The sequence below is a fragment of the Gallus gallus genome, chromosome 2 (genome assembly GCF_016699485.2).
Source record: "Gallus gallus isolate bGalGal1 chromosome 2, bGalGal1.mat.broiler.GRCg7b, whole genome shotgun sequence".
NCBI lineage: Eukaryota > Metazoa > Chordata > Aves > Galliformes > Phasianidae > Gallus > Gallus gallus.
In genome coordinates this window covers 15,591,317-15,616,231 of record NC_052533.1, presented here as the reverse complement: position 1 = coordinate 15,616,231, position 24,915 = coordinate 15,591,317, and the positions used below count along the sequence as shown (strand labels likewise).

At 48.9% G+C, this 24,915-nt stretch overlaps 1 protein-coding gene across 3 annotated transcripts in view; it reads right to left on the bottom strand.

Annotated features, from left to right (window-relative positions):
• Positions 1-18,065, bottom strand: part of MKX (mohawk homeobox) — a 43,253-nt gene extending 25,188 nt beyond the window's left edge. For 2 of the 3 annotated variants that reach the window (XM_015282064.4, XM_040695886.2), the window contains exons 1-5: positions 17,999-18,065; positions 17,616-17,866; positions 16,074-16,233; positions 10,469-10,622; positions 8,922-9,257 (exon numbers count right to left, since the gene is read on the bottom strand). In XM_015282064.4, coding sequence (XP_015137550.3) covers positions 8,922-9,257; positions 10,469-10,622; positions 16,074-16,233; positions 17,616-17,797 — 832 coding nt within the window. In that variant the 5' untranslated portion in view covers positions 17,798-17,866; positions 17,999-18,065. The remainder of the gene's footprint in view (positions 1-8,921; positions 9,258-10,468; positions 10,623-16,073; positions 16,234-17,615; positions 17,867-17,998) is intronic. The other variant, XM_046937862.1, reaches the window with a different exon arrangement.
• Between the last annotated feature and the right edge of the window lie 6,850 nt (positions 18,066-24,915).

Below are 24,915 nucleotides of genomic sequence, written 5' to 3'. Positions count from 1 at the left end.
CACGGCAGCCCCACACCTGGCTCCCTGAGATGGAGCAGCAGCTTGAGGAGGGGGGCCTTGGGTGGACATCCTGCAGTCAAGGGCACAGAGGGGCCTCCGGTATGCTGAAGCCTCATCACTGACCGCAGTGTCTAGCCCACAAAGTACATCCAGTGCAGGAGAGCGATCCTGCTGCTGTTTTGCAATGCATTACAAAATAGTTTGGCGAGCAGCAGGAATTTGAGGCAATTCGCTCCTGAAGAGCCAGGTCGTGAGGAGCCTTCGTTTTTCCAGCAAATTGGATTTAAGTTGACAAATAGGAACTGAGAGAAAAAAAAAAAGCCTGACAAAGTAGAGGGGAGATGGAGAAACCGACAACATTTAACTTGATCTTCAATGGTGTAAATCTGTCAATACCCACAAATGACCGTGAGGCCTCACGCCAGCTTCTACTCTGAGATACCGTAACTAAGACGTTTGGCTGGTACCTCACATTGGAAAGAAAGTTTTTACATTTAGAAATGTAAAACATTGTAACATTTAAGGAATTTTGGCTACAGCCCACTAGCCAGCCTTCCGCCAGCTCCAGCTAGAGGATTATTTTGAATGCTGCTTTGCCTTTCATGCATCTGTTGCCTAAATCAATGTGGAGGCATGAGGGAGGGACTGAAAACTGGCCTTAGAAATAGTGGTATATTTCAGTGTCGTAACTGAGAGTCTTGGCAATCTCTCTTAACTTGAAATGTCAGTGCCATACCGAATGATCTGGTCATCATAACCTCAGCTTCTGGCCATCAGCGAAGGAACAGAGATAGAGGCTCCAACATCAGGCTTCAAGGCCACGGCAAAAAATTAAGGAAAACACATTTCATGGCTCATTGGAATTCCACTTTACCTATTTTTGTGTGCTTCTCTTCAGCTGTTCCAGACCTAGCTGTTTATCTGATCTCTTTCTGTTCAAATTGTTTTTACTTTTTCCAGATTTTCTACAATTCAGCTTACTTCTCCAACTTACTTCCCTGCTTTAAACCCCTGCTCCTCTTTTGTTGTAGCTCACATAAACCTCACTTAGTACATTACATAAATCGTTTGAGTGATTTGACTGTTAGGACGCATTTCTTCTCTAACATATCTAAACGGACTATCTGATGCCATTTGCATTCCATAAAGCATAACAGACCTGCAACTGAGCCTTTAGGACTCACTGACAATGTCCACATTTACCCTTTGTTTCTCACATCCAATTTTCTACACTGAGAATGAAGTGGATTGAACAAAACAGAATCCAGCTCTGCTTCTCTGGTTTTGAATACACAGAAATTATCTGATTTCCGCACATGAGGGACATTCTGGAGGAACAGGTGCTTCTACAAGCATTCCCCCAGCTTCATCACAACAGCAACAATCTCATACAGCGCACCCACAGACTCCGCATTTTCAGAGCACAACCAATTCTGAATGTCAGGGCATGGGCTCATCTTCAGCCCACGCAGAGAGAGATTCCAGGTTCCCTCAATCCTCTTGTCAAATTGTGCCAAAGTTTCTGGTATTCACATTATGGACAAATGACCTAAAAAATTTCAGTTAAACACATAAAGGAGTTTTTAAAGTTGTGGAATCACTTTCAAAAACCACAAACCTGCAAGAGGAAATAGGATTTGCTGGATCAGATAAGATTACTGGCCTATCTGGTCAGGCAACATCCAGCTTGTAGCTTTTTAGAAAATAGTGATGGTGAATAAAACTAATACTAGTCCAGTTTAATACTAGAAGAGTTTTAAAGATATTCTGAGAAAATCTAAATCAGAAATCCCACTCAGGACAAAACAACCTGCTCTTTTCATTTCTCATGATTTTTTTCTTTTATTATGATCAACAGATACATTCTGGTGCTCGTGCTGGTGAGGACAGCTTTTTACGCTACCTGAGAGTGATCAAACTCTGCAGTGGAGCAAGATGCTACACAAGATCATGCATGTGTCACCCATGTCAAAATACTGTCATGGTAAGGAAAATGCATGTGCCTGTGCATATAAGCACAGAATAACTCAAAGCACATCTTTATTTACCCTCTATACAACTGAATACAAGCATGCTGCTTTTCACCAGTCTCATCAAGAGCATAAAATATTTCAAACTCCAGGACTCCTAAGAAGCTTACTGATTTATTCAGCAGTCATCAGGCTCCAGATTTACAAGCCCAGTCGAGATGGCTACGATTGGGATGTACCTGCTCAAATCCCTTCCCCAGATGGGAGAACGAATGCTTCCCGTGCCAAGTTTCAGTCTGGATTGAATTTTTACAGCTGGGTCGTAAATTTGTGGATTAAAGGGGTTCTAATGGAAACACAGATACAGCCCTAACTACAGCAACATGAACAGCAGTGCTGCAACACTGCGCAGACAGCCCACGCTCCAAGCTGGATGCACCCGGTTACCCAACAGTGCGCTACTGATCCTAAGCCGAGGAGGGACACTGGCGCATACAGTAACCCTGCGCCAGTATGAAGTTTCAGTTTGGGCATTTTTCCAGAGAGAAGTAAAAAACTTTCATGGGCTCCCCATTCTTTCGCATTTACTGCCATGGACAGTGCAATGCTGCCGGGCTTTGCCTGCGCCCAGCCTGCCTGCACCCTATCCTTCGGCACACGATTGGTGTATTGCATATGGATTACTCTGTTAATATGTGTCCCCAAAGACAGCAGTTATTCGTGAAGGAGACAGATTTCATATGTGAAAGTAACTCACTGAGCAAAAAGGATGGATTTTGTCCCTGTAATTTCTCTTCCTTTCCGCGCAGGTGCCGTAGGATACAGAGTAGGCGCATTTCGCAACCGTGTCGGGTCCATTTCGATGAATCGTTTTTCCCTAATTGTAGGTTCACACACACTTTAAATATTTCTTGAATTAACTGCTAATTTTCTTAATAAGTTCCCTATTATATTCATTATTAATCATACAGTCTATGGCTTCAGCTGGAAAACAGTCTGATTTATGCTCCTGCATTTTTCCACACACATTATTTCCTGAAACATTCGCATTTGGGCTGACCCCAGGTTTTAAAACCAAGCACATATTTGAAGCCATTTTGAACAATAGGAAAATGGGGATACTTCCTTCTCCTTGCACACACACCTTCATTAAATGAATGAGGCCTGACGCTTGGCCTGGAGCATTTGCTAACTCTAAAGAGGAGCATTAAAATATATGGTTGTTGGCAATTTGTGATAGCACTGTACACTTTCCCTGCTGTGTCTGAGACACGTCCTAGGCAAGCACAGGGGTCTCCCGCTTTTTGGCTGCTGCTGTGAATATCTGCACTGGGAAGATCTAATGGTCTCAGAGCCACCCCAGCAGGCTGCTGGGAGGGCACGGGCAGCAGAAACTCTGGTCCTGGCTCTTATGCCTCACTGAGTTTTTGGTCAGATGCTATCACTTTTTCAAGTCCTTCACATGAAAGCATCTCAGTCTCTGCGATGTGAATGCTGTCAGAACCCATGGGGGCTATGTTGGTGTGACGATGCAAGCTGCTCCGTGGCCAAATACAGCACACAGAAAATACTCTGTGACTACAGCAGCAACCAGACCAGTGGCAGAGGTGTGTGTGCACCTCCCCCAGGTCTCCACAGCAATCACACCCAACTCTGCCCATGAACATGGTGCTGGAGGAAGCCCCGTGCACGATCCATTCTCCAGAACTGATAATACTTTGGGTTTTATAAAAACAAAAAGCACAGCACAATGCAGTCTTCCTCCACTCTGCCACCCGAGACCTTCTGGTTGAAACAGGTACACTTCCACCAAAAACAATTGAAGTCAGTTTTGATGAAGCACCATTTTCCAGTGTCGTGTGGAAATAATCCTGACCCATTCCACGTGCAAGTGCCGAGAAATCAACTAAAGAGGGATAGAAAGAAAAACTAGAAAAAGAAGCGTATTTGATTTTCTCTGTTCAAATTGAAAGAAATCTAGGACTTAACAAGAAGGGAGCGGGAAGGATCTTGAAAATCCTCAAGTTTGGGCTACCATTATATATATTGAATCTGACGCTGTCCCTGTAGCATGGCAGTTTCCTTTTAGTCTTTCTGTAGGAAAAGCCATTAAGGCAGCAAATTAAAGACAATCTGCTCCTCCATTCTCAATTCCATGCTATTTCAGCGTTGATCAATCTGGTCATGTAATAATAAAATTCCTGTTGAAATATGATCTTAACTGTGCAACCTCCACACTGCAGTTACACTGCTTTGTGCATTTAATACTCTGCTCTACATTCCCCTTTTCAGTTTCATTTCTGGATGACATTAGGATCTGCAACAAGGACCTCCTTCAGCTCTCCCTGGTTTGCATTTATTTTAAAGCATCCCCAAGGTCCCCAGCACCATTTAGAAGGAACTTGCAAAAGTCACTAAAGCTCGCAGCTTTTGCTGGTCCCTTGAGTTGTTTCCGAAAACAGGTTCCATTGTGTTCACATTATGCTTTTACATTTTACGGCTCGTTTTTAAATTACATGTTAATTTCTACAAATGTTAAATTGAGAGGAGAAGTTGGCAAGGACCACACAAAACCACGAGGCTATAATACAGTCTGCGTGTCTGCAGCGTGTTTCTGTGAGCACCCTTATACCCAAGTGCTGTGCAGGAACGTGAGCCCGATCCTTCAGTGCGCCCAGTGCTCTGCTTGTTGCAAGAAGCGCCCTGGGATCCTGCTTTATAAATCACAGACTTTGCAGGATTCCAAATTAAAGAAAAAACAAGGCGAGAGGAAAGAAAAGGGCAGCAGTAATGAAAACATCACAAGCTAAACACACTTCTGAGCATAAATGCCTAAAAATAGAGATCAAACATCTTCAAAAATCAACCACTCATTCAGGAGTTTTTTTCAAAGCCACCCTGCTTCACAGGCCTGCAAGTTTTTGGTTTCCTCACTATTTTTTATTTGTTCTGGCTTTTCTGCTGCGCTAAGTAACACATAAAGTAAAATCAATGAAAACCTGCTGACATAAAAAAGTCTGAAAACTCCCTGTCCTGCCATTTCATCCCTCTCTCTCTTTGTCTCACTTTAAATTTTGCTTTCCTCTACCCAACACAGCTCACCAGACAGCGATATCCCAGAAAGCTGGGATTTTTTCATTTCCTTGAAGTGCAGCAATGCAGAGCGCTTTGTTTCCGCAGGTAACGAACAACACGGCGCTCGCAGAGCACTGCCCATAATTACAAGAATAAGTCGACGTGCTGGCGATCAATAAACCAAAGCACGATGTGGGTGCTTCGAATTAACAGCCATGCTCACTACAAGTGTTATTGGATTTTTTTGCAGTATATTTCTGGAGTGCTTGTTGCGATCTGACCATTGTTTCTATGTGCATTTGTGCATCAACTAGAGATAGGCACGTCTGGTTTTACTTACTGTTGTCATACAGGGAACCTGCAGCGATGACAGCCTGCCAAGGAGTTAATGAAAACTTCTTCTCTAACATGGATTTTTAACTAAACAAAAGTACTGAGTGCCTTTCAGTGGTCAGTTTAAGGCATATTTGAGCAATGATACATACTTACACATTATACCTGCACAAGGACTAATATGGACAGAAATTTTCTGCCTTAAGTGAACACATTCACATATGTCACTTTATATATATATATATAAGCATATCAGCTTACGACAGAAACGCTTACATATGTGACATGTCTGAGTATGTTCACAGGTCTCATTATGCTCACAGTCTTTTCTCAGTGCTCTGCTCTCTCCGAGTTGGCTGCAACACAACCCCTCACATCGTGCACCGTGTCCCCTTGCATGCAGTACCACCTCCGCCTGCATCGCACACCGTCTCCCCCCCATTTTGCTTTGCAGCACCCTCCATCCTGCACTGCATCCCTTGCATCCCACACCACATCCCCTGCATCCTGCACTGTATCCCCCACATCCCTCACTGTGTCCTGCTGCACCCTATACCCTGTCTCAGGGAGGATGGGGCTGTAGGAGCTGTGGACACAGACACCACAAGTGCAAGGACAGAGCCTTGGTGTTTGCTGCTCCTGTTCCAGCACTAAAAATGCTCCCCGTGAGCTCACAACACAGAGGTACAAACCAAGGCTGATCTCCCGACACAGCATTACACAGCCTGTCCTTGATCTTTACATGGGGTTTCACAGTTGCATGAATGCAGAGTAGCATATGGGCCAGTGTTTATAAGCATGTTAATGACTGAAATGGGAAATGGCACTACCCGTTTTCCTTATAAACTTTAAACTGCAATTTCTTGTTTCTGTCACCGGACACTGCTCATACCCGGCTAATGCAGCACACGCGGCCGAGCCGCCTGCAGCCACGCTAACTGCAGGCCCCGCGGGCACCAAAGTGACTGAGAGCAGTGAGCAGCTCACAGCACAGAGCAGCCCCCAGCATTAAGATCCCTGCTCACGAACTGCTGTAAAAAAAGCTGCTTTTCCAGGAAAGCACAATAAAGATTTCCCTTCAAAACAAATGACTTCCTGCTCGTGGGAGCACAGCAAGCTTGCCAAAGTTTTCTCCAAAATTAAACATCAATCAGTTTTCACCGCATGCTTTTTGACATCCCATTGAAAATGTCTTTATAAACTACAGCATCTATCAAGAACTTCGAAAATCTGCTTCAGCCTCTTACTGTTAAAAGTTCACTGCTTCGCATAACACAGCACTGCAAAGGGGAGCTCCTTGTAAGTGCTGACACCACACCTAAAAACTCATTTGCTGTGCCCAAAGAGGCACAGTTGGACACACTGCTGTCTCCCTCAACCAGACGGGGTTGGTTACAGCTATTTTGCACAATCTGCTGCGTGACTGCACGGAGAGCTGCCACCCCAGGTGTTCAAACTGCACAGAAAATACTTCAAAAAATAAAATGCCTGTATTTATCTCTTCCTATCTAACAGTTATTTGGGTAATTTCATCTATTTCTGAATAGGTTTCAGGACAACATGGATATATCTACCTTTAGTCACGATGTAGTCAATTCCTGCATGTTACAACATCACCAGAGGGGCTGTAGCCTTATAACTGACAAAAGCCTGTTTTTACATATTATTTCCTGAGCGTACACACACGTGGGCAGGATACACCAAATAATGGACCTTTTTGTTTCTGTCGTCAGGCTACCGCTTGTCTGCTTTGGGAGCGCAAGAAGAATAACACTGTATCCTGAAAGCTGCTGATGTGTTCTCACCAGAGGCCACGGTGCTTCAGAACACTAACAAAGATGTTTAAGAAGTGACTTAAATACCATCTCAAGAGCAGTCTCAGGAACGCCAGATATGAACTTTATGGACAAATGCTGTTTTTCGGTCAGCCCAGCCCAGCCCAGCCTGTGAACTCACTGCCGTCACAGCGTGCCCGTCTCAGCCTTCTCTTTGAAGACCATATTTTACAGTGCAGTTAGAAACTTGGCAAGAAGAACTCAACCAGTAGCAAATTTATTACGATTTTTAAAAAGTCACTTTGTCCATTTTTAAGTTATGGTATAAAAGTACAGAAAAACAGAAGTTTACATATCTGAGCTGCTGCATCTGTTCTTGAGTAACTTTTCACTTAAAAATAAAACTTGGCAGACATTGTGCCCATAATGCAGACCAAATGCATTTGGTATGTTGAAAAAGAAATATCTTAAATGAGCAGAGAGAATTAATTTTGAAACGTATTCATCATGCATGCACTGTTCTTGCTCCCCATGAGATCCCGTTCCTCTATGGGTCCTCCCTTCCCCTTGATCATCCCCAGACTATCCACATGTACCAACATCCTCCCTCCCCCACCACAGCATTAGACCTTCTGAAAACCTGCTGTTCCCCCACAGGGACACAAACCATGTTAAATATGCTTGGGAAGAACGAGCACACCAAGGCTGCAAACCTGAGGGGCTGCAGAGGCACTGGGCGGCCAGCCAGCCGACAGGGGAGCCATGAGGAGCCAAGTACTGCATCTACATCTATGCTAGTTAAATGCGAAGCCCTCCAGCATCTTGCAGCAGCATCCATCCATCCATCCTCAAAGCAATTATGTTTGAGAAATGGCCAACCTCACGGGCTGCTGCAATGAGTGTAAACCCTGAGATGCTGGTGAAGGCCTCCATAGCTTTAGAGGAGCTCTCCAGCACTTGCTGCCCTGCAGGGACCTAAGCAGTTCCAACATTGCCCTAATTTATGGCAATCTGCTGGCATGGACCAGGCACTGCCACATTACATTCCCTGACCATCAACACAGTGAATGGTATAAATCATTCTTTTATGCTGTTATTGATTAGATTAAAGTTATAAATTACATGTAACCTCTCCAAAACATTAAATCAAGATCTTTATTGGCCAAGTCTGTGGCCCCTTATTCCAGTGCTCTATGTCGGAGAGTGATGCAGAAATTGTTCTGAATTCATGTAATCATAAGAGATCCAAAGGGCCACATGATAGAGAAGGCACCCTGAGGACAGTGAATAGAATGAACAGTAGAGGAAAAAGAGTCATGTGCACTCCCCCACTGAGCATATGGCCAAAAACAGCCACCAGAAAAACACAAAGCCCTCTACCCTGTGTCTGGGGCTACACGGCACTTCCCTCTACTTCTCCTCCAGTCCTCCCGTACTATCAGAATGCTCAGGAGTTGTCTCCCTCATTAGGCTTGCCCTAGTGCCAGCAAATAGACCTGTGAGCGTCCTTCAGAAATCTGCCCTGCTGCCCAAGGAAGAAGCATGGAGCTTCAGTACAGCAAAGCTGACATCTCCAAGGAATGGGAGGGGTTGGACAAGAGTTATCCACTCTCAAACAAAGGTATGGACAGGAGTTACCACTCCTATACCAGTGGACGGAGAGGAGTCATGGGCTCTCATAAAAGGCCCAACAAGGCAACACCCATTCCAGGTGAGAACAAGCACCAAAGCCAACTGACTCAAAAATGATGCAGGAAGAATCCCTTACCTGTCCGGTAGACAAAATTGCCTTCTGTCTCTGATGATGATGGAGACACCAGTTCCTCCTCAAATTCATTGGAACTAAATGAACCAGAGTGATTCCTTTGCCTTGTTTTTTCCATCATAGCTGCGTTAGTAGCCATGACATGTCTCAATGAGTCATTCAGGTAACGATTCAATAAGCTGTTTTTGTATTTGGGAGGTGACACGTAATCCTCATTGGCACTTGTTTCTGGTCTCACTCCTGTTTTTATGACTGAGCTTTCAGTTTTAATCACAGTGTGATGAACTGGTTTGTTGTATCCCCCTTCATTCATATGGTTTCTTGGAGGATTTTCTCCATCTGAAAACAAAGGAAGAAAGATACAGTAACAGCACATATCTAATATTTAACAAAAGGCATTCTCTACATGTTTAAATTGCTATAAAGATAACTAAAGCTAGACAAGTAATTTTTTACTTCAGTGTTAGAAAGTGATTTTCATTTTCTTCTGCTCACACATTGCTCAGTGTAGTTTCCAGGGTTCTCAGACACTCCAGCTATCATTATCAACTGTAGAAAACAGTTTCTAGGTTTAATTTGTTCATAATCAAGGTGAGGCAGGAAGAAAAAAAAATAAAAATGAGAAGTGCCATAAACCAATGATAAGTTTCTCAAAATATGGATGAATAAACTTAATTCTTATGATCATAGCTTCTCCTGAATACTAGGGCATATTCAAGCATATCTGGTTAAACTGTACTCTTTTGGCTGTCTTGTAAGCAATCTTTCAAAGGAAAGTGCCGTCCAAAGAAATGTGAGTACAAACTGAAATTGGAACAAACAGAACTGAAACTGAGCACAATTCGAAATGTCTTCTTCTAAAAATCCACATACACAACTCTGGCATCATTCTGTAGCTTTTTTCCCTCACAACGGACAGAAAAAAAAAACCATACATGACTAGTAACAATGTTCTATTAAAAATGTGGGTTACTGTTTAAAAAATTCCTACATTTGTTAATTCAGGCAGGAGAGATTTCCAGTGAATCTTTAAGGCAAACGTTTGTGGGCAAAATACAGAAACTAAACACAGTACTATGAAACTACACACAGTATTATTTACAGTGGTGTGTACATTAGGGTAAAAAAAGCCCTCTGGAAGTTACTAAGATCCTCCTCATTATGTGACATCAGTGCACCCCTTCCTTCTAGAAAAGTAATGATCCAGAGACTTCTCATTTCCTTAAACTGAGAAATGAAAGCTTTTTTTCCTTTTAAATCAGAATAGCCTTGCAGAATTGAATGGACTAGCAATTCTTTTTCTAGTAGGAAAGCTACACAAAGCAGGCAAATAACATGCAACCCTTGAATAACCTACACAATCCCATCTTCTAAGTGTTTTGCAACTACTCCCAGCAGTATTTGGGAGCCAGAAATGGTGCCTAATTCACAGGAAGTAAAGGTGGCTCTGCTGAGTGTTATGAGAAACCAGAGCTAACCTGTGGTATTTGAGACTTTCTAAATGTATTTTGATCGGTGTAAAATTGATTAAAAAAAAAGCACCAACAAACCTTCAGAGCACGAGTCATCACTGCTCACGCTCAGCCTTTCGGCATTTCCTTGGACGTATTTGTTGTACAGTTTTATTCGCAAAGCCCAGCTGAGGTCTGGTTGCCTGACTGTGTTCTTAAGGCGACGTCTTGCATTGGCAAACCAGTTTGAGACCTGCTTAAAAAATAATGTATTAGCTTCCCTGGAAAACAATGAGAATAAACAAATCTAACCCACACAGAGTACACAAACTTTATGTATGTCCTAAGAAAAGAGCAAATGAGGGAAACACCCTGGGGCACCGGGAGTCTGAAACTGCCTTTCTGCCCTTCACCCACATCAGCAAACCCTCAACAGGCTATTAACAAACACTTAATAAAGGTGTCCTCAAATATTCATCTTCTCTTTTTTAAGGATAACACCTGAACTTCCCATACAAATCTTTGATATATTACTAACATCCTGAATTAAAATTAATAACTGATGTCAGGTAGTTTGCATTTGACATTTATGTAGGCTACAATAAAACTGCTGAAGAGCTGTTCTGCATTTAGTTATCCAAAAGCCGAAATTCTTCCTCGTTCTGTATTGGGACACAAAGAGAGCAGTGAGGGTATCAGGGCAGTACGGCACCAACCACAGCACACGTTGAGTTACACAGAAATCAGACATTTGCTCTAAGGAGAAGTAGCTTCTGCAACTGTTTCTGTCATGGAAAAGGTGAAGACCAGCAGAGATACAAATCCCTTGCACAGTGACTGCTAAAGATGGGAAGTTATATATTTTCTTAGCTCCCAGATGCAGAGCATTTTCTAGAGTGTGACACCGCAAATGGACACGTGGTGTTGTCCCTCAGACCTACACGGTCAGCACACAGCCAGGTCTGAACACGAAGCCAGGGGCTGCTGCGGTCACAGTGTGACCCAAAACCATTTCACATTCAGCTGGTGTCACCTGCAGAGCTGGCTGACACGTGTGTTGCCAGCACCCAGCCCTGCTGCTGGGAGGCTGAGCTGCAGGCCTCAAACTGGGCCTGGCCCTGCTTCTGCCATCTGCCTATTGCTGTGGGGGCTGCCTAGGTGGTATGGAGGTGCTAGGCTAATTGTTCCGTATCGATAATGTCTTCTGGGGTGATGAAGAGAAAAAGGAGTCCTGTCTGCTGGAGGACAAACAGGTCTGCAGCTCAGAGCCCTACGCAGGAGCCAGCAATGACACTTTGAGTCTCCCACTTGGATTTTGCATAAAATCACACTTACAGAAAGCAGGGCTCCACTGAAAATACCGTGAGCCCTGGATCAGTGCAGAGCTCCACAAAGCACATAGTTTGCAGTGACAGGTTAGGAGACCAAAGCTGTAGCTGGCAGCGAAGAGTAAGTAACATTCACTCTCCTCCAAGGCTGCTTGTTTATATTCATCATATTGACACAGCAATCATTATAGTAAACCAGAAAGGGTGGCTTGGCACCCATCCACCTTCTGATGCCATGAACAAACTCGCTGCAGACCGCCCAGCTGCAGCATGAGCCACCTGCCCGCAGCGGGATGTAGGGGAGCTTGGAAACCAGACATGGGACAAGAACAGACCAGCCTGGAGTCCAGCATCACCTCACCGAGCCAGCAGCTCCCCACCATCTCGCGAGAGAGATTTTGTTGTGCTGCATATCATCACACTTTGAAATATTTTATCAATATTTCATCATAGGAAAGGAAGAGAGGATAGTACCAGAGTGACTCATACATAAGAGCAATTAAATTTAGCGAGAGTGATTTTTGCCTGGTACTCTTGGTTTATTTTGGGCTCATTCTTCCTGTGCCAACTCGTTGCATCCTGCATATCAGCATGACAAGATGAGTCACATTTCAAGTTTTCTGCTATGAGAGGAGGAAGTAGTAGTTATCTGATCATTGTGGAATAACCTTCAGTCAGCATTTACTGGAGAGGCTTTCTGGTAAAACACAAAGCAGAGAGCACTCACTCCAGAAACTCATTCCAAGTGCAATTAAACAAGGCATGTTGAGGATGAAAGAAAGTTAGGTAAATCCACTCAATGGCCAGCCATCTTTCATGAAGGTCCTACCTTATATTACTGGGATCTCCAAAAATCTCAAAAACGAAACAAAACAACAAAACTGCAGTGATTTATATACAAGGCATAGTAGAAAAAGGTTTATCTCTGAAATCTGCCAAGAACTCAGCATCCTGAAAAACTGCATGACCAAACTCATTTCTCGTCAGCGACGATCATACAGCTATTCCACAAAAGTGAAAAGACCAGAAAAAAACTAACAGGGAGAATGATAATAGAAAGTGTTTCCTTGCATTCATACTTTACATCAGCTCAGCCGTTCCCAGAGAGCACCAAGTACTTATATCGGCATCAAGAAATATTGACCCTCTGGCTTTGCTTCTGAAGAGCCTCCTCAGACCCGTTGTGATTTGTTCTGCTTCAGTGCCTAAGAGTGGCTGAGGTTTCAGAATGGGAACAAATCGAGCAATGCTCCTCCCCCCATAATCCCGATATGCCTGTGTGGATCCGAATACTATTAAATCCACAGCAGCGCATGACCCGTTTATTAATCCTAGTATTGCAGAAAGCTGCTCTTCTACAATACGGCTATTCATGTTTCTTTCTGGAAGGAATAGATGGCCATTTTTCTTTTTTATTTTACAAGGACGTCTAAAACAAAATTTAAAATAAAATAAATCAAGCACTGCGGTAATAATACAAATGAAAATGTAGCACATTAATAGCACATTAATAGGAGAAATTATTGGATTCTGAATCAGAATCTAATTGGAGTAAAACATAAAATGCTTTCTCAATTTATATTGCTTTTCTGGTTTCCTGCTTTGGCAGTTCGGGAAGCAGAAAACTTTCGACTGTTGGACTGCAAGCTGCAATAACATTTGCCTTGAGGACTCCTGAAGACCTCGTTGGACTGCTCAGGAAGAAGTCAGCCCAGAATGTGCACCGGGTTTTGCTACTACTTATTGAAAACAAGATGATTTATGATTGCTGCAAAATCCTACCTCCCTGAAAGAGTCTGACTTCCCCTCTGAAGGTGGGAGAGCCCCTCTGTCGTGCTGCACCAGGGAGCACAGGGCTAAGCCAAAGTACTGGGGAGGGAGGAGAAATTAATTTAAAATGAGCCAACTGGGTGACAGCAGAACTAATGAAAATAAAATAGTGGAAAATTTGGCATTCTGATTCTGTCCTAATGATACAGTAAAAAATGGAGCTGCATGTTTACCTGTTTATCTCACAAAAGGGTTAGCTACCTCCATGCCACAGTCCTGCAAAAGTTCTTTTGGGCGGATGGCACAGACTGGAATATGGTGAGTACTGGAGTAAGCTTTGTCAGATGAAAGGAAAGAAGGGCTGCAGCCTCACCACTGATACCACAGCAACCAACACCACACCCCAGGCGGCTGCTGAAGAACTTTCCTAAGGTGAAAGGAAAACGTGAAAAACAGGAAAAGTCCCCAACCGCCTCGGTGACATTTCGGTGGAAGCTTGGAGGGATTTTCAGCAGCACCCTTTGGAGAAGAAAGCTGCAACTTGAGAGCTCAGAAATGGGGGAAGGGTAAGATGCGAGGTCAGCATGAAGATGTGTAACCCACAGAGAAGACACCACATGGATTCCTGGTTCTCCAGTAACATTTGGTGTTATTAGACTAGAAAAGCAATCCCCAGAGACCCTGTCTGGGGGAGAGACAAAGCTTTCCAACAGATACTGAAGCCCAAACCCAAACTGCTCTTGGCTATAGCAGCCCCGTTTGAATGAGATTGGGCTCCAGGGAAGTTGTTACAGATGCATCCAGTGTGGCTGAGATCTCCATGAACAAGAACACTGATCTGGACTGCAGCCTGGCACTCTCTGGGCACATGAAAGCCAAGGAGGGGTGGGTGCTGTTTTGTTCCTCCAGGCTCAGGGATTGCTGCTGCTGCCAGACCTATTTATTTACCTCTTGTGCAGATGCTACACTATTCCCGAATTAAAAAAGCAGTGCACCCAAGTGATGGAAGAAACATCTGGGGCTTCTTTTTGATGGCGTGCTTCTGGAAATGAAGATGGATGTGCTGCTTCGCACAACTCTTTCAAATATTCCATTTTGTAGAAATACACTGCTCAAATTCAGCTTCGGTGTAAATCCAGCAGAGCCATGGGGGTGTAGCAGGGATAAATGCAGCACTCTGTAACTCTTTCTCATTTCATCCTACACCTGACATAAATCATAGCACTCCGTGGAGCAGTGGCCGTGGCTCCCTTGGTGCTGTTACACAGACAGACACAGCACATCCCAACCGGGACCTACTGAGAAGTACTGCAAAAACCACCACCAGACACTTTCCCATTGTATATTCATTCTGTGGCTTTTGTAAAGAAAGAAGAGAACTGCTCAATACATCACAAATGTGAAATTCTCCAGACGTATTCTGGACACACGTTTTACATTTCATGTAGAATTATGGGAATATTCGGAAAGCCGTCATTCAATAAACTGCTCCTATTGAATTGTGGCACTGAGCGGGCAGTGCTGATCCAACAGTATTTGTAAGAGTCTGAGCAAACCTTACATGCATGTTTTTACAAAGCGAAGAAGTTATTTTAACTGTATCTTCCTGCTATAGTTGGCATTTTCTGAGACATTAACATTATTTTTGTCCAAGTAATGGTGGTTTGGTAGTGCAGTAGTTCTACAATGAGGTACTGAAGTGTAGAAGTGTCCCCTTTCACCAATGTTATGAGAATGGGAGCTCGGAGTGCTGCCTTTTCTGCAGGAGCTCAGAACCATGACTCCGGATTGCCACCTGCACTCCCGCTCTGATATCTTCAAGTCCCCCACAGTGACACATCACAGACTGGGTAGAGCACTGAGGACCCATCCTGCCAACACGTGTTTCATGTCATGCACCCAGCAGCAGTATGGGAATGAGACCATTCACAATACATCAATCCCTGCAGCATCCAGAGCCGGGACAGCATCTCTCAGCGGCTGGTAGCATCGCACCACCCATCTGCACAGAGCACCAGATGGCAAAAGGGAAAGAAGACACCAGATTTTCCAACATCTGCAGCCAATTGCACCCCACCTGCTACGGCAGCGGGGCTGTACCTGTGAGCACAGCTACCTCTGGTTGCACTGTGTGGCACCGAAGCGCTCCATGAGCTGCTGAGCACTGCATGCCCACATGGCAGTGTGGGTTTGGGGGTGGCAGGAGGTGGCTGCTATCGGAGCAGTGCGGTGCATTCCATTCCAGACTGTTTTCAAAAGGGAAATGAATCCTCCCTACGGCTTCCTGAACAAGCCCTGCCGTTTGCTGACATCTCCCGTTATTGATTCTGCGGGACCCTGAAGTTTTTTAAAGCCCATGCAAAACTTTCCGTTGTACTTATGGATGAGATAAAGGACGCGGCTCCTTCTCCCAGCAGGGGAGGAGGGGAAACTCGGGTTTCGCTGCCCTCAGCCTTCACAGTCCACGCGGGCACGGGGCGATGCTGGAGGGCGGCAGAGGGAAGGACGCGCCCAGCTCTCCCCGGCCACGCCGATGACCCCGACCGCACCTGCGGCCCCAGCATTGGCTGTCCCCGTCCCTCCCGTCCGGATGGGGGGTCCCTTACCTGCACCAGGGTCATCTGGGAGCCCAGGGCCAGCAGGATCTTCTCGGTCTTGGTGGGATACGGGTTGTCGCGGTGTTTGTAGAGCCACTGCTTGAGCGGCCGCGCCATGTCCTGCAGCGCCTGCCGCTTGTGCCGGACCTTGCCGCCGCTCTGCCGAGCCCTGCAGCCGAGAAAGGGGCTCAGGGGTGCAGCGGACAACGAGGGGGGGACCCTGTCCTGAGATGCGCCGACGGGGAGCGGGGGGAGCGCGGGGATTTCGGTACTGGGGCGGTGCGGGACTGCGGTGATGCTTCGGGACGGGGCACAGCGGGGCCCGAGCTCGGCTCTCTCGGCTCCGGCGGTGAAGCCGCCCCGAGCCCCCGCCCGGGGGGGAGACGCGCGGCACCGAGCGCGGCGGTGAGCGGCGTTCATGCGGGAGCGTTTCCGAAAGGGAAAAATGGTGGGGGGGAAAAAAAAAAGGTTAAACGGTTAAAAGGGGGAAATGAAACTCAGCCACCGATGGGAAATAAAGAGAAAAAAAATAATAAAGGAGTTTTTTTAAAGAGGAAAGAGGGAAAAAAAGGGGGGGGGGGGGGGGAGCGGGAGGGGAAGGTGTTTGGTGTTTGTTCTTTTTAAATAAAGCGTCGGAAACCAAAAGCAGAGAGCGCGTCCGGGGGCAGCAGAAGGGCGCGGGGGCAGCAGGGGGCGCCGCGGGGCCGGGCCGGGCCGGGCCGGGCAGTGCCGGGTGGGACTCCCCGCAGCCCGGAGCCGCCGCGCTCGGCCGGGAGCAGCGCCTGCCTGGGACTCGCTCCGCGCTGCCGTCCCGCAGCGCCGCTACCGTGGGGAGCTGATGCAATCGTTAAGGTGGAAATGAGGAGCGAGAAAGAGCTCCTAGGAACGGTTCGCGCTCGGTGTCTCCTCGCCGCGTTCCTTTAGTTTCTAAAGCTGACCCGAAACGTTCGGTCGGCGGCCGCCGGTTCAACCCTCTGCGCTCCGGCCGAGCTCCCGGGTCCTCCCATCGCCTCCTATTCCACCTGTCCCACAGCGAGCCGAGCAGCCGCGGGCGGCTCGGCCCCAGGTGCCTTCGGAACAAACCCGAGCTCGACCGCGGGCCGTTATTCCGCTTTAAATACCCATTCCGGGAGCGCACCGACACCGGCGACGCCTTTCTCCCCCCGGCGGCTCCGAGCGCCGCGAGCACGGCGGCAGCGGAGGGGTGCGAGGGGGTCCCGAGGTCCCGCACCGCCACGCGTCCAACAAAGGGCAGCACCCGGCGACGCGGCCGTGCGCCTCGCGGCTCCGTTTGGGGGTTTCGTTACGCGCAGCGCCCGAGCGAAGGGGACCGCGGATCTGCCCGCTCTGGTTGTGCCCGAGCCGGGGGAGGCGGTCGCACGCCGCCGGACGGACGCGTTCCGACAGCTCGGGCGGTTCTGCATCAGCCATCGGCAGAATTTGCCACCGGGGGAGACCCGGGAACGTCGTGGCGGGGGCGAAGGGAGCCCGTGCGAACCTCCCCCCTCACCAGCGACCCCAACCCGTGCCGGGGCCGAGCGCGGGGCATACCCCGTCCTCCGGTTGCGCAGGCTGAGGCTCTCCTTGATGGACGGGCTGTCGGGGAGCAGCACCTCGGCGTGGTGCGGGCCCTCCACCACCCCCACGTAGGGCCGGCCGCCCCGCTCCCGCTCCTTGGCGTCCTCCTCGAAAAGCACCTGGCCGCTCAGCTTGCTGAAGACGATGGTGTTCATGGTGGGGGGGGGCTGGGGGCCGCCGTCGGGCTGGCCGCCGGCTCCGAGGTGCGGGGGCTCCGCTCTGCGCTGCGGGGAGGCGGCAGCGGTCACCCGGCGGCCGCGCGCACCGCCCCGGGCAGCCCCGGGCGCCGCCTGCCCACCCCCGGGGGCCGCCCGCCCCCCGCCCGCTCCCACGGCCGCGGCCCGCTCCGCCCGCACCTCGCCGCAGCCTCCGCCGCGATCCGAGCTCCGTGTCGCAATAGTTCGGAGCGCGGCTTTCTGTGCCGTTTCTCTCTCTCCCCCTCCTTTTTTTTTTTTTTTTTTTTTTTTTCCCTTTCCCTTCCCCTCCCCTCCCCCGGAACAATTTTCCCCTTCCCCCTCCCCAAACGTGTCGGGGGGAGGGAAACAAATTGTTTTTAACGACCACCAAATGCGCAGCGCCAGCGCCCGAGGGAGGCACAGCCTCCGCGCAGCCGCCCGCACCGCCGGACCGCCGCTCCCCTCCCGGGACCGGGGGAGCACCGCTGGTCGGGGGACCCCGCGAAGGGCGACGGCCCCGCCCGTGAGGCGCTGAGGAGGCGGTGCGCGGGGCGGCGGTGGGAGCGGTCCCCGCGGTGCGCGGCGGGGGGGTCCCGGCCGAGGACACCCGATGGGGTAGAGCTGCCCACGGGGAAGAGCCCCCGTCGGGGCCGCGGGGCGCAGCCGGCGCCGGTGCGGGCGGAGCAGTCCCGCGCCGCTCATTAACGCCTCCGTTAACGGAGCCGCACCGGGAAACATCTCCCTCCGCTCCTCTCGTCCCCCTCCTTCGTCCCCCCCCCCGTCCCGTCTCACAGGGTCTATAAATGAGGGCGCAGTCCGAACCGCAGGCAGCTCGCGCCCTGCAGCATAGCCGGTGCCGCCCGCACGCCCCCGGCCCGCACCCCCCCGCACCCCTGAAGCCCGTCCCTCCGGGTTTCACATCCCGGCTCCTGCTCGCAAGCAATGCAGAAGATGGCCACGGTCAATATTTACACGGATGCCATTCAGACGCTGTTGGAGCAGCACCGCCCGCCCCGCGCTGCCCCTCCCGCGGTGCGGTCCCCCCCGGCCCCTCAGCCCCCCCGGGGAGTTCTGTCCCGACCGCTCCCGATCCCACCCGCCGGGACAGGGAGTGCTTCTGCTGCGGCGTTCAGATGGGAGCGTGACGTCACGGCCGCGCTCTTTGACATCACACAGCCACGCAAGCCACGAAGGGGGTCTGTGGGCACTCTGGCGATGGGGTCGTCCACCCCGTGGTGCTTGCAGGACGGACATGGGAGAGACGATGTGCTGAGCGTGTCCCATTGTCACTCAGGGGAAAAAATCACTGCCCCTCTCTGCCCCCACCGTGGGAGAATAAACCCAAACACGTCACTGATGGTCCCCATCTGAGGAAAATCCAAATAGATAGAAATGAGAACACAGGAGCAGCCAACATGCAGTGCTGCCACGGCCTTTGGGGCAAAGCACAGCACAGTGGCCCCATTACTGCCGTGCCCGAGTGAGCTGCCCCTAACTGGGAAGTGTCGTCGTGGTTGTGTTACATAGAGGGGGCTGAGAAAGTGGGAGGTGTAGTGAGAACCAACCACTGCCACGTGGGGAGGTGACCCTTCCACCTGCAGCTGTGCTGCTTTCCCCTGTCCCTCTGCTCCCAGCTGCCCACTGCAGATGAGGGTGCTCAGGATGGGGGGCCTCAGTGGAAGACGCTCATTTCCACCTCTGGGATCTCTGGGCGCCTTTGGGCTGTCCTGCAGGAATAAATCCCACAGCTGCACCTCCGCTGTCCCCACTATGCGCTGTCCTATGCCTACACCCATGGCTAATACAGACTGTGTGGGGCTGCATATGAACAGTGGGACCCTTCCTTCAGGCACTGTGTGGACAGCAAAGGGGGACCTCTGCCCTGCTCAGACAAAGGGGTTCCCCCGCCGTTTCCTGCTGATGCCACTCAGTGGGGCTGCCCTGGCAGCAGGGCCGCAGGTCACCGTGGGCCTGGCACATCCCCACCTGCACCCAGAACAAATCACAGCGACCAGATCCAAGGGCAGGAATCAGCATTTGGAAAGCGGTGCTGGAAACAACCAAAACCTGTGCAGGGCGAGAGCTACCAAGGCAGGGAGCGGCGACAGGAGCTGTTTGCACTGCGGCGCCTTCTGAGCCTCTGACACAGTGACATCTCCCAAATCATCACATGTAAACCTCACACACGTCCACCCCCTCCATATTTTATTTCTTAGATCACAGTTGAAAAGCTTAAATGAAAACAGGACTTCTATTTCCGGACCTCGTTTAACATCGCCGATGTGATAGGAGCTGCAGGCTTCGTGTTTTTAATTAAGGTGACTCACCCAGCTGAGCATGGCACAGGCAATGGCTGCTCGAGGCCGGAGCAGTGCTGGCAGCACGGGCTGTCCCGGTCCCACTGGGTGCAGGTGACATTCCTGCGGCAGCTGGCAGGAGGGCTGCTTTGCTCCCTCCCTCGTCCATGGGTGTTTTGTGATGCTTTCAGCAGTACTCCCTTGACGGTGCATTCTCACAGCATGTCCCTCCAGCTGCGGATTCCTTCCCAGTAAACATGTGTGTTGGATATTCCAAGAATTCCCCTGTGTCATCCATGCTGGTGCCATCGCATGCTGGGCAGCTGAATAACTGCGTGTTGGGTGAGTGTGGGATTGTTTGGGATTATGCAAAATGGGTCTTATCTACAGTGGAACACAGCTACCCGCACAGACGCTGCGGCTGCACTGCCATCCATGGGAGCATCACAGGGCTGGCACTGGAGATGCATGAGGACCACCTGATGACCGGAGGTGGCTGAAGTGGTGCCTTCTGGGATGTGCTCTGCGTCTGCAGGCAGCCAGAGCCCAGCTGTGGCTGCTCACTGCTCCCAAAGCATGGGGATGGCATCAAGCAGGGATGGAGCTAAATCCCATACCAGTGAAATCACCATAGAATCATAGAATCATAGAAGGGCTTAGGTTGAAAGGGACCTAAAAGATCATCCTGTTTCAAGCTCTGGTTGCCACCCACTAGACCAGATTGATCAGGGTCGCATCCACCCTGGCTGCAAACACCTCCAGGGAAGTGGACTCCATGACTTTTCTGGGCATATATTTCTAAGGAAGAAGGGAGGATCTACCTTGGGCACCTCGCAGGGTCAGTGCCCATAAATAACACTGCTGGGTCATTTTGCTGGGCAGACAGCATCTATGGTGGAGATCATTTTATTGTCCCTCTGGAAAGCAAAGGTAGGCTGTGAATTTGCCTCCTGTTTATGGAGCTTCCTGCATGCACAAAGCTGTGGAGCAATGAGATCTGGGAGGTGTCTCAACAGCACCTGAAGTACCTGAAAGATAAAGTGTGGGCTTATTTTTTTTTCTGTATGGGTATTTGGTTTGGAGAAATTCATAGGAAGGTGTACTGAGATGGAAATCTGTGTGCAGGACACAAACACACCAGCACAGTGTGTGACTGAACCCATGTCTACTTTGCTGGTGCCTCTCTTGGCATAACTCATAGAGCCATAGAATCGTTTGAGTTGGAAAGGACCATTAAAGGCCATCAGGTCCAACCCTCCTGCAACGAACAGGGATGCCTACACTGGATCAGCTGCTCAGAGCCCCATCCAGCCTGACCTTGAGTGTCTCCAAGGATGGGGCATCCAACACCTCTCTAGACACTCCGTGTTATTCTTAGTTATGTGATATATCAACATAGTCAACATGAGTAGTTTTGCTGTGTTACACATCTCATTCTTTTCCTGACCACACTTGTTTTAACTGAGTTTTGAAATCTGCATGTTGCATTTGCAGAGACAGCTCAGTGCTTCACCTCTCTCCTTGGTCAAAGGATGACAGTGTTGTTCTGCAGTGTCTCACGGGTCGACGGCTGCTCTACATTTGAGAAGTGAACGTGGATTTGTTTGGATGTAACACCAACTGCAGATCATGCTACAGAAACTTCCTATCTGCTTTGAGAATGCAGGGATAAACTTTGAACAGTTGATAACAACAATAACAATTACGGTAATTTTTCTTCAGCCACCTGTGCAGAAATAAACATCACACAGTGTTATTGAATTCCTTGCAATTTAGTCCTGTTTTCCCATCTAGCATCTCTGGAAACTCTGAAGTCAGGTATTTTGCCCCCAGTACTCTTTAGCATGATGGATGCAGAGGTCCAGTCATCATTTTAAATAATCCTCTGCTCCAAACCACGGGGAGCTCTGAGCCCTGGGTGGGTGGACGGCAGCACGTGGTGGCAGCAGGACCCCTAGCGCCCCATCAGCTCCAGGCAACTGAACACATGACTGATGCCAGCACGGTGAGGAAGCGAGAGTGGGCTGGGTTAAGGTTAGGGTTAAGGTTTTAGGGTTAGGGTTAGTTAGGCTTAGGGTTAGGTGGAGGTTACTTCGGCACGGTGGGACCCTGCTTCCCACTCAGCCACATGCGTTTCTGCACGACCTCCAGGATTGCACAATCCCCGCGCCTCTATTCTGCAGCTGCAACGTGGGAATAATAACACTTCCTCTCCTTTCCCTGCTTCCTCCTCTGTTTTTGGCACGCAGCTAATGCGAGAGGGCTTGATCTCAGTTGGAATCTATCAGTGCTACTGACATGTTAATAATACTCGCGGAGACGTTTCCTCTCTGCCTCGTACTGACAGCACTCTGCGCGGGGCTCCTGGCGTGTCAGCCTGCGCCGTATTCCCTTTCAACCCCAGATCTGAGGCTCTTTCCGGAGACAAGACAGAGAGCAAGCACAATTCCTTCTGACTTTTAGGATTTTAAGCAGAGAGACGCAGCCATAACACGCTTCAGTTTGATGGCCCTCCTGTTGCTGAGTAGAGCTTCCAAACACCCTGAGCTGCTTGCATTGCATAAAGCCTCATGCGGGTCATAGAATCATAGAATCATTAAAGTTGGAAAATACTTCTAAGATCATCTAGTCCAACCGTCCACCTACCACCAATGTTACCCACTAAGCCATGTTCTTTAGTACCATATCCACATGTTTTTTCAACACCTCCAGGGATAGTGACTTCACCACTTCCCTGGACAGCCTGTTCTGGTGCCTGACCACTGGATAGACTAATATCCATCCTGAATCTCCCCTGGTGCGGTTGAGGCCATTTCCTCTCACCCTATAGCTGTTACCTGAGACAAGAGGCTAACTCTACCTCAGCACAACCTCTTTTCAGACAGTAGCACAGAGGGTCAGACAGGGCTGCAGGGATGCTCTGCCTGGAAGTGGACGCAATTGAGGGGGATTTGTGTCCCGCAGGGAAACCCAAAAGCAAAGCACCACATGTGCAGGCAGTGTGGGTCACTGTGGGTGGTGGGATCCCACTCGCGGCGCTCTGCTTGGGGTCACCCTACAGATGAAGCCTGAGAAAGTCAGAGGACAAAATGGGGTTGTGGAAAGATTCTCTAGAGATGCTTTGCAATTAATGTTTTTGGCCCAAGTTTGAAAATGTCCTTCCTTATAACTTGCAGTTATATAAAAATGTCTCCCCAGTTGCTCTCGTTCTTACATAATTGATCATTCATAAATCTCTGATGACTTAGATGGTTTTTCTGTGTTTTCCAGTAATAATAAATACAAATGTTTGTCCAAGCAGATTAAAAAGCCAGGCAGATCCTATTAATCTGCTTTAGCCGGTGCTGATAGCTGTATTCTTTTCTTTTAGTGGGACTGAATTTAAAGCTCTGTGAAGACTTTTAAAACACACAGATGCCATTCCTGATGGGGCAAAAGCCAACAATTCAGCAGCAGCTCAGTGTTGGCTGTGCCAGCAGCCTCCGCAGCCGATGCCCACCGAGGGGCACTGAGCTCACGCGCCGTGTTTTCCTGTTTGCATGCAGGCAATGGGTCCTGCAGGGCGCAAACTGCGCGGTGCGGCACTGCAGCTCCCGTACAAACCGTCCGTGTTTATTATTGGCGAGGCTGAGGCATGCACGCCAGCGGAGGAAATAGCTGGCACATCTTCATTAATTCCTTTTGGTTCTAAAGTAGTTTTCAGGAAATAATTCTGCAAGCCCTTGGCTCCGCACACAGCGCATTTATTCAGAGCTGGCAGGGGCAGCGGGAGCCGTGTAGTTCACAGAGCCCCGCGCTCCTCTGGATCCTGGAGGTGTTTATCAGAAAGGGCTCTCTGGCCGATCGCAGCCCCACACATCCATGGGGCGGTCCCAGGGCACCCACTGGTGGCTCCAAGCACCTGTGGCTCAATCCCTGTCCCCGTCCACCTGTGAATAGTCCTAGGGAATCCCTTGATGGCACTAGGGGCACTGCGCAGGAGGTGCTGTCCACCGGAGCGGGTCAAGTGAATGTTGCCTTTGTCGGTTATTTGACTGTAACTGTTATCTTTTCCTTTGTAGCGGGGCTGTCTGACTTGCGACCTCAGGAATACTTCTGTTGTCGCTCTGAGATCTCACCATGACTAAAACCAGAGTTTAGAGATATGTTTAGGCTTTTCTTGTGTGTGTCTGAAAAATAGACTGAAAATCTTGAATATCAGTCTCCCTCATGAGATGTCCTGATTTCACGCATTACAGCGGGGCCAGAAATAACATGAGAACAGCTTTTCTCACAGTATTTCGGTAGTTCTTTCCTGGCCATTGCCAAAAGCAGGATGTGAAGACATGCATGAACATTAAAGCAAACTCCTATTAGAATAGTTCAAGTTCCTCCAGCATTGTGGTAAAAATTTGTGTCAATTTTTATTCTATTCAGACTGCTTCAACCCTTTCAGTACTTCAAAAATCCGTCAGTGTTTTCTCTTAATAAATCATTCTGCTTGGTTAAATGTGATTTGTGGGTTTTCATCCTTTATTTTTCTTTTTTTTTTTTAAACACACTCCAAGAAAATGACAAAGCGCTCCGACCTAAATTGCGCATTTGATCGTGTGCATAAATGTTGGCTCTCCCACCGGCTGCCCCTTTGGCTTTGCCATTCCTCCTCTGTGTGCTGTACACGTGCAGTGCAGTGAGCGTTTGCTGGGCTGGGACAGGAGCTGCCCTGAGTGCCCGGTGACGATTCGCGGGATCGTGCCTTGTGGTGTAAGGACAGAATCAGCCTCAGCTTTGCGTATTAAATTGTTTCCTTCAAAGCTGTCA